At 39.1% G+C, this 10,682-nt stretch overlaps 1 protein-coding gene across 1 annotated transcript; it reads left to right on the top strand.

The window, feature by feature from the left end:
- Positions 1–2,185: 2,185 nt before the first annotated feature.
- On the top strand, positions 2,186–3,291 carry LOC127196263 (malate dehydrogenase, mitochondrial-like). Its single transcript, XM_051153816.1, has one exon. The coding sequence runs from the start codon at positions 2,251–2,253 to the stop codon at positions 3,265–3,267; it is 1,017 nt and encodes a 338-aa protein (XP_051009773.1). The 5' UTR covers positions 2,186–2,250; the 3' UTR covers positions 3,268–3,291.
- The last annotated feature ends 7,391 nt before the right edge of the window (positions 3,292–10,682 follow it).

Below are 10,682 nucleotides of genomic sequence, written 5' to 3'. Positions count from 1 at the left end.
ATTTAGATAGAAATGGAGACATATTAAGAAACGATGACCAGCTCTGTTGCTCATCAGGCTGATTGTTTAAGTTTATATGTATCTCCATAAACTTAAAACACATTTCTCAACTTAAACTGTACTAGGGTATCTTGTTGATATTATCTTGAATTTAGGACTCTCTATATATTGTCTTCTTGATATCATAATATTGGTGATAAATGAACTGATTTCTATGATCAACCAAAAACTATGAGCCTTTTAGAGGAACAACCTACATCTTGCTCATCTTTTTTTCCTGAAGTGTATATGTCACATATAAAGCATAAAATAATCATGTGTTTGACTATATGATATTCATATATTTGTAGTAAAAACAATTATTTGGGACTAAAATCACATTATGAAATACTAGAACGTGAACTTCTTAATGCATTTTTATACATTTTAGCTAATAATTCGTACTCTGATTTCTTTAATATTTAACCTAGGAAAGCTTTTTGTTTCCATGGTAAACCACAGAAAAATTATGATTTTTAAAGCCAAAATGAGATGTAGAGATTATGAAAGAAAGGGTCTTAGTGATATGAAAGTATGTTATTATATATATTTTGTTTTCTAGATGGCAACCTGCACAAAATAAAAATGTAATTTGTCTTTCTCAGGAAAATATTCTATTTTTTTACCTTTCTGGTTTAGAATCACAATAGAAAACTATAAACAAATTGGAATTCATGTTTTATGTGCATGTGTGTATACACAATGAAGGAATCTCAGCTCTAGGTAGGTTAGGTGGTAAGACACATTTTAATTTTAGTTTAGGAAGGTATTAGGACCTGATGAATTGATGATAAATGATAAAACCAAGATTTATAACAGTGGAGAGAGAAAATATTCAATGAGTAATCAGTACTAATATCCCAGCATTATTAAGATATATCCTGATTAGTACTTGGCTCTACTTCAGTACAAGGACCACTAGGTCCTGCATGACTCAACCTAATAGTGCATTTGTTCTAAGCCATATTTGTCTCTTTCATAGATTCAAAGACTCAAATTTCTATATGAACACACTATATTGGCAATGACAACCAAAACACTTCATACAACAATAACACAAAATACGATATTTCCTCAAAAATAAGGAAGCCAGGTGAGTTCATCTTCGTCTGCATGAACCAAAATACACACTCATAAATCTACATGGCCTCAACCTTGCCTAAAAATTTGAAATTATGATAAGGTAAGTATGTCATATTTGCCTGGTCACAAAGTAGTTAAACACATGCATTCTATGAACTAAGTATCTTTGGGGATGTCATTGTGAGAGTTGGTACGGAGGAATTTCTGAGTAGGCTTGAGATGGCTACTATGTGAAACTCAAATTCTCATGCTCTGAACTTCTGGTTGTAGAGATGGAAAGAACATGCCCTGATTCACCAGTGACTTCATCATACTGTCATTAAGGACCCACATTTGTACCAAGCACTCCAAGGCAGACAGCATATTTAGGTATCGTTGACCATAATATAACGGACAAGTATGCACACCCATGTGTGTGCAGGTTATTTTTTGTTTTTTTTGTTTTTTGTTTTTGCTGTTCTTTTGTTTCTTTTGTTGTAGTTTTGTTTTTTTGTTTTGTTTTGTTTTTGTATTTTGTTTTTGGTTACAATTTTCTGGGGATGGTTTTATTTTTGGTTCTATTTTTCAGAAAGATTATAAATTTTGGTGGATTGGGAGGGTAAAAGATCTGGAAAGACATGAGAGATGGTAAGAGTACAATCAAAGTATATTTAAGTTTAAAAATTATTTTACCTGAATAGTCAGCCAAAACTTTCTATAATGTTGGAGCATATTCTTCAGCATTCTGACCCAATATACCTGACAGACATACTATTGATGCAGGAACTATTGAGGACTCTTTTTACCCTGTCTTGGCAGAGTTTGGCTTAAATTATGCCTACATTCAAGTTTGCTCTTTTTAAGGTAGAAATCTGTCTGTGGTAGTAATGAGAATATTTTTCCCAGTGGCTTGTTTGCCACATTTGAAGCTATCTCCATAAGGAGGTCCTTTGATGTTCGTCATCCTCTTTGTGGTGGCTGGGTATTACCAGGAGTTAACCTGTCACATTGTCAGGTTTTTTACTTTATCTTTCTATTGAATAATACCTATCTGTTGCACTTAAGAAATATATTCTTGGGAGGTCGTTCGAGTCACTTGTCTCCTGTTAGCTCCTGCTCATGTAGGTCCTTGCCCCGCCCGCCGTAGCTATGCTGTCCGCTCTCGCCCGGCCTGCCAGCACTGCCCTCCACCGCAGTTTTAGCACCTCGGTCCAGAACAATGCTAAAGTAGCTGTTCTGGGAGCTTCTGGGGGCATTGGGCAGCCCCTTTCGCTCCTTCTGAAGAACAGCCCCCTAGTGAGCCGCCTGACCCTCTACGTTATCACACACACGCCCGGTGTGGCAGCGGATCTGAGTCACATCGAGACCAGAGCAAATGTGAAAGGCTACCTCGGACCTGAGCAGCTGCCAGACTGTCTAAAAGGTTGTGATGTGGTGGTGATCCCAGCCAGAGTGCCCAGGAAGCCAGGAATGACACGAGATGACCTATTCAACACCAATGGTACAATTGTGGCCACCTTGACTGCTGCCTGTGCCCAGCACTGCCCTGAAGCCATGATCTGCATCATTGCCAACCCAGTTAACTCCACCATCCCCATCACAGCAGAAGTTTTCAAGAAGCATGGCGTGTACAACCCCAACAAGATCTTTGGTGTGACAACCCTTGACATCGTCAGAGCAAACACATTTGTGGCAGAGCTAAAGTGTTTGGATCCAGCTCGAGTCAATGTGCCTGTCATTGGTGGCCACGCTGGGAAGACCATCATCCCCTTGGTCTCTCAGTGTACCCCCAAGGTTGACTTTCCCCAAGACCAGCTGGCCGCACTCACCGGGCGGATTCAGGAGGCTGGCACAGAAGTCGTGAAGGCCAAGGCTGGAGCAGGTTCTGCCACTCTGTCCATGGCTTATGCTGGAGCCCGCTTTGTCTTCTCCCTTGTGGACGCCATGAATGGGAAAGAAGGAGTCGTTGAGTGTTCTTTTGTTCAGTCCAAAGAGACAGAGTGTACTTATTTCTCCACACCCTTGCTATTAGGGAAAAAGGGCCTGGAGAAGAACCTGGGCATTGGCAAAATCACTCCTTTTGAGGAGAAAATGATTGCTGAGGCCATCCCTGAGCTGAAAGCCTCCATCAAGAAAGGCGAGGACTTGGTCAAGAACATGAAGTGAGGGGAGATTTGAGCCCACAGCAGCAGCAGCAGCAGTAGCGTCCTAACTTATTCAGCATCATGTCACTGAAGACACTTGAGTCTTTGATTTGCTTTGAAGGAGGGAGTAGTGTCAACATCAAGTTCCCTTCCAGATTGTGGCTGGTCTGTTGTTAATGACAATAAATCAGACTCTTGATTTTCAAAAAAAAAAAAAAAAAAAAAGAAAGAAAGAAATATATTCTTGTGATTATAAATAGACTAGTAGTTGATATGACCATGATTTGATGAACTAACAATTAACTTGTATAACTTATTTATTCTAAAGAGCCTGCAATAGCACTTTCAAAGTATTGGAAGTAAACCTTGTACTATAGTTGAGTTGTATGGGTACAATACTTTATATTAGAGTACTCTCTCTAGAGAGTGATCTAGAGAGAGAGAGAGAGAGAGAGAGAGAGAGAGAGAGAGAGAGAGAGAAGGAAGGAGAAAATAATCTTACATTTGATCTATCTTCCCTATATATTTCTATATTTCCCCTTCTTTCTTTTTCAACCCTTATCTCCAAATCGAAGGAGGTAAGATAAAGGAAAAGAGAGACATCTCTGAGTCTAACCTTGTTTTCTCTCTAAATAAGACCAATAATAACTTGTAACCAACTCCCATTGATAATAACCCTCTATAGCCCAAGAAAACAACCAAAAACCTACCTGACCCCTATTTAAAGGAAATGGAGCTTTGTACTCTTAAAGTTTATTCTGGCTGATTTGGGACTAATAATACTTTTCGAGGAGCACAAATAAAATTGAGAAAATGGTTTAAAAAACTGGGAATAAAATTTGTGCTCCAGTCTCTAATGCTGAGAAATTCCAGGCTTTGTCATCCTCTCATTTGGAAAGCTACTACCCTGCACTCCTGGTACACTTAGGTAATCAAGGTTATTCTTTCTCGAATATCTGATGGGGTAGAAGACAAAGTGGCTTAGTTTACAATGAAGCTTAGTTGTTTAGGGGTTAAGACTTTTTTTGGTCTAGATAGATATTTTAACTTGATAATGACAAGATGTGTGGAGATTGGTTTACATTCAGAATTTTAGATGCACCAAGATAGTAAACATGTTTTCTCCAAGGCTGTCAAATGCAAATAGCCAAAACACTCAGAATGTAACATTTATGTCATTCCTGATTGTGTCATGGTTCTTCTTGCTATAAATAGTTTATTGCACATATGTGTAATAATATAAATGTATATGTAAAAATAATAATCCTTTAATGAAAATACTGTAAGAAAAATAAATAAGTAAAAAGTATTTTAAAGAAGTCAGAGAAAAACTATTCTCCCATTGTGTTGGAGCTCTTTTAGAAAACAATTGACCAAAAGAGCAACAGAGTTTGGAACACCACCCCCTTAGAATTTTTTTTTTTTTTTTTTTTTTTTACCACACTTGAACTGAATCTGTTCTGCCTCTTCTTCCATTACTTTCTAAGTAGAAGGTTAAATCACTCTTCTAATTGCCTAGGTTAAGAATTATAACATATGCTGCTCCTTTGCTTTCTGCTTTATTCATTTCCTTATAGTATGAGCCTTGATCATTCATAAGTGGAATTGTTTCAATTTCCCTCTTAGTCTGGAGATATGAAAACTCAAGCAGGTGGCTGAGCTGATGTTAGAAGGCAGGAAAGCCCACAGAAGAAGGAAATGTAAGGCAATCTTGCTTTACAGCAGTATCTCTCAGTAAGTATCATTGTACTTCTAGGGCTGGAATTCACATGCTACCATAAAAATTAACCCAATCTGCAGCCTAATCTCTTCTGGTGACATGAATAACCACCCAAAGAGCCCGTCACTTTCTATTTTTTATTACATTTCATATCATTGCATTACATTTCAACATAAGTTTAGAAAGAATAAACCAGATTCAGGTTTTCAACTTCCTAATCTAAACCATTTATCAAGGCAGATCATTATGGTGCCTTAGCTAATAGCCCAATATCTTCTTCACTCTGATCTTTGACATATACCAGTTTGATTATGATGAATCTCTATTTTACTGTTATTAGTATCATTCTTCTAGTATCAATTCTGAGTAATGTGGTAGTGTGATTTTCTAAAACTAATATAAAGCAACTAAAATAACTGTTTACATTTTTAAACTAGATTGTGATATTTAGTATGGTTGACAAATTCACTGTCATGGAAAAGGCATAAGAGACATTGATGAAGAATATAGTCTTAGAATTCCATGTGTCAAATGATACTGTATATATCTTTAAAATATTTTCAAGGATTTCATAAACCAAGGTCTATTCCTCATACAATTTTACATCCCTTTTACACTTTCCTCATGCCCTTTCAAACCAACCTCTATGTTCCCATCAGACCATGTGATATTCATGTCCTCTTTGTCTATAGTTATTATTGATATTGACACCTAAACACACATACATGGATACACTTACACAAACATACATGCATATGGACACAAACACATACACACAAAACATTCATGCACATACACACACACACACACACACACACACACACACACACACACACACACACACATATGCTTGAAGGGACCATTGCCCAGGGGATGCTTCACTCTAGACTACAAATTAGGTACCCAAACACCAACACAAAGAGACATTTTATTGAGCAAGGAAAAGAGAAAAAGGTGACTGAATCAGAATGGCTAATAACAACATCATGAGCATGAGCAATGTTAGAAAGAAATAAATGGGAGGTCTGTGTTAGAATGGCCTAGGATGAGTTGGTAAATTCAGATTAGACATGTTAATCAGGGTAGCCATATGGGGATTTTCGATTGCTGGACCTTGATGTTGTGATAGTTGCACCTTAATGACAAGCTTTGAGAATGATCCAGATGTAAGAGAGCAGCTAAATAAGCGAATAGACCTCGGTGGCTAACTTTAGGAGTCAGGAGTACCTATGTAAGTGACTATAAGGGTCTAGTGAGAGAGGGCAAAGCCTGCCATTGCCATGTTTGCTATGCTTGGGACTGGTAGAGCTCTTCATTCTCAACTTCTTGTTTTATTGTTGGATAATTGTGTGTCTAGTAACCAGTATTGATCTTCTGTCTACTTCTAACTGATCATGGGCAAAGATCATGGAAGAGAGGTTCATTAACCTAATAGGATTTAAAGTAGGGTAGGTAAGGAAGGAGGCAGGAAGAATAAGAGGATTAGAAGAAAACTACAGCGTTCAATAAGATCTGGGTCAAGAAGCTGGAAGGGTCCTTGAAGCCACATATTTGTGAGTTGTCTCATTCAAGTTTTCTGACTTGCAGAAGGGTATTTGTAAAAGCCAAGAATATTCTCAGAGGCCATAAAAAATGTCCCTGTGTCCAGATGAGGTATATTCACTGGCTAGATGAAAAAACAATGTCATCTTCAGTAGGGAAAGTCTGGAAAAGCAAGAGGAGCCGGTGATGAAATTTTTGGTTATTGATTTGTTGAACTTCTTTATTAATTTACAATTTAATCATATATTACACCCAGATTTTTATCACCTCACTCTTATCTTCTGCTTCCCACTCTCCCTCCCTCTTTTTCCCTATTGCCTTCTCCAAGACCTCAGACTGAAGGACTTTCCTATGCAAAGGTCTGGCAACAACCTATCAGGTCTCATCAGAATAGCCTGCATCCCTTTCCTCTGTGTCCCCACAAGGTCATTCTGTGAAGGAACAATGATCAAATATTGGGCACCAGAGTTAATGTCAGAGGTTCAGTAGCAGAGCCTCTTGCCACATGGAGAATCATCTGTCTATTGGCTACATCTGAACAGGGTTTTTAGGTTCTCCAAAGGCATCATCCTTTGTGGTGGATCAGTTTGTACAGGTCCAGATCTGATCTGTAGGCCTTGATGGTCTCACTGTAGAGCTCCTGACTGCTCTTGGTTGTTCTATCCCCCTACTCTTTCCTACAACTCTCAGGGCACCTCCCAGGGTCTGGCTTTGAGTCCCAGTATTGGTTCCAATCCCATGTTGGGGAGAATCTCCTAGAAGACATCTATTCGGGCCAATATGCCCTTTTCATTGTGTATATACTGTATATGTGTTTCTGGGCCTGGGTTACCTCACTCAATATGATTGTTTCTATTTCCATCCAGTCGCCTGAAATTTTCAAGATTTTTTGTTTTTAAATAGCCGAATAGTATTTCATTGTGTAAATGTACCATAGTATCTTTATCCATTCTTTGGTTGAAGGTCATCTAGGTTGTTTCTATATTCTGGATATTATGAATAAAGCTGCTATAAACATGGTTGAACAAATGTCCTTGCTGTGTGATGGAGTCTCTTTTGGGTATTCCCAGGAGTGGTATAGCTGGGTCTTAACATAGAACTATTACCAATTTTCTGAGAAAGCACCAGGATGATTTCCAAAATGACTGTATAAGTCTGCACTCCTACCAGCAGTAAAGGAGTGTTTACCTTTCTCCACTTCCTTGCCAGCATGGCTTTCATTAGAGTTTTAATCTTAGCCATTGTGATAGGTGTAAGATGGAATCTCAGAGTTGTTTTGATTTTCATTTTCCTGATGACTAAGGACTTTGAGAAATAGGCTGGTTGATCAATGGAATCGAATTGAAAACCCAGAAGTAGATCCAAACTTCTATGGACACTTGATTTTTGACAAGAAGCTAAATCCAAATAATGGAAAAAAGATAGCATCTTCAACAAATGATGCTGGTCTAACTGGATGTCTACATGTAGAAAAATGAAAATAGACCCTTGAAAGTCTTCACTTAACAGCAGATTGGGATAGATGCAGGGACCTCCTATTGGGATTTTAGATAAGAAAAGTATGAGAAAATGGGGAAATAGAAGGATCCTGTGTGTCCTAGAAACCTACACGGAGAACATCATGTTGGGTAGATCTGGACCCAGGGGGTCCTGTTCAAACTACTGCACTAACCAAGGACAGTACATGCAGTAAATATTGAACCCCTACTCAGATGTAGCCAATGCAAAGGATGTTATCCACAGGTGTGTGGAGAGTGAGGACTGACTCTGACATGAACTCTGGTGCCCCAGATTTGACCACTTCCCCTTTGCAAGGAGGCCTGGTGGCACTCAGAGAAAGACTAGACAAGCTACCAGGATGAGACTTGATAGGCTGTGACCACATGGTGGGAGAGGAGGTCCCTTTCAGTCACAGACCTAGGGGAGGAGTATAGGGTGAAAAAGCAAGGGAGGGAGGAATAGAAGGAGACAAGCAAGGGATAACAATTGAGATGTAATCTGAATAACTTAATAAAAAAAAAGAAAAAAGATCAAAGGTCCCATTTCTCACTCTGGGGTGGCTTAAAGTACTCAGGGTGAGGCTTATGGGATAAGGCAAGGCTCCTGGTGTCACTGGCGGAGACAGAAATACGATTTCCCCTGGATATTACAATTATCTCTTTTAAAATGAGATTGCTGGTATCAGACAGTTGAAACTGTTCCAAAAGTGCATGATGATACCAAGAATTTTATATCAGCTGCTATGCTGATTATGGCAGAGGATGCAGGTGGACACCAGAAACTAGTAAAAATGCTAGGTCCAGTTAGATGCAGGCCCAACAGGTGCTTCACTGGCCATCAGCACTGACTACTGGCAGCGATGAAGCAGGCTTCAACAGCTGCCAAAGCAGCTTCTCCATCACTTTCAAGTCCCAGGCCTGCAGAGGTGATTTCTTTCCCAGCATTAATGGATCTCAGATGGTCATGGTGGTAGAATGGAATGAGAGAGCAAGCCAGCGTTGCTCCAATATAAGCCTTCATCAGTGGGGAGGAGTTTGAGAGTGAAAGTGTCTGGTTCTCTGGGGCTGGAGATACCAGGTGTACTTAATGTATCTGTAACAAAACAGTCCTATCATAAGATGGAAAAGCAGTACATAATTATCCAGTGGGTTGGAGAGAGTATCCAGGCAGTTTAAAGGTCATTGGTTGAGAGGTAGGACATCTTATTAGTGTAGGGTGGATATCTCCAGGAGTTTCCAGGTGCTTGCTGAGCAGGAAGAAAGGGAATTAAACTTGTGTTTTCTTAAGAACATTCTTTCAGTAGGGATTCTAGTTCCCTAATCAGGCAGAGAAGAGGGAGCCCCGCTGAAAGAGAGAGTCCATAATACTGAGCTCAGAGGATATCCGGAGACACCAGACTTTGAATTGAACAGCAGGGTTTCCCGACATTATGATGATTTTTGACCATCAACTTGTATGGATCTGGAATAATCTAAGACAGACACCATAGGGCACATCCTTAAGGAGCTTGCTTGAGAATGTTATGTTAAACTGTAAGACTCACCTTAAGTATGACTGGCACTTTCCAGTTGCAGCAGATTAAAAAAATAATAATCCCAGACAAAAAACTTTGTTGTTCTCCTGTTTGCCTTTATTACCCAATGGCAAGCTCATCTATTCTGTTTCTGTTTCTGTTTCTGCTACTAATATCCTTCACGGACATGATACTCCAGCTTCTTTGGGTTTCAATTGACTAAGGGACCATGGTTGGCTCTGCAGGAATTCTTGGGGCCATAAGCACTAGACTGTGACTGCTGAGATTTCCAGCACTGTGGGTTTTGAAGCTACTAGGTTCATAAATTCTCCAATGAGAGCACAGCTATTGTTCAACTGTAGCCAAGCCAATGAATCTCTTCTCAATCTGTGCTCATTCTATGGTTTTGTTGCTCTAGAGAACCCTGGTATTTATTTTATTTTATTTCAAGGTCTGGCATTGCAAGAGCAATTTATATTTTACTCTCTGACATTCTCTTCTGCTATGTAGATATACAAATATAGCAAGGAGGCAAGCTAAAAAATGAACATTAAGACTGGAAGGAATAAATTTTAAACATCAGGTGTTCGTGTGTGTGTGTCTTTAATTTCTACACTAACTGAGGTTTAAAGTCTCATTTCTTTGTAGTGATGAAATTGATATATGTCTTTTTTCTTTTCTTTTTTTGCATTATAATTTCTTTTCTTTTTTTTCTTTTTTCTTTATTAATTTATTCTTGTTACATCTCAATGTTTATCCCATCCCTTGTATCCTCCCATTCCTCCCTCCCCACCCCCCCATTTTCCCATTATTCCCCTCCCCTATGACTGTTCCTGAGGGGGATTACCTCCCGCTATATATTCTCATAGGGTATCAAGTCTCTTCTTGGCTACCTGCTAATTCACATTACATCTCAGTTGTTATCCCACCCCATGTATCCTCCCATTCCTCTCTCCCTCCCGCTTTTACCCTATTCCCCTCCCCTATGACTGTGACTGTGGGGGACCTCCTCCCCCTGAATATGATCCTAGGGTATCAAGTCTCTTCTTGGTCATCTGCTATCCTTTTGATATATGTCTTTTTTCTTACTGAATCAAACACATGACAATTGACCTGCCCTTATTGTCTACAGACACATATTAGCTAAGTATCCAACCCTTTT

The sequence above is a fragment of the Acomys russatus genome, chromosome 12, assembly GCF_903995435.1.
Source record: "Acomys russatus chromosome 12, mAcoRus1.1, whole genome shotgun sequence".
Lineage (NCBI taxonomy): Eukaryota > Metazoa > Chordata > Mammalia > Rodentia > Muridae > Acomys > Acomys russatus.
This window is presented reverse-complemented; position numbering and strand designations above follow the sequence as displayed.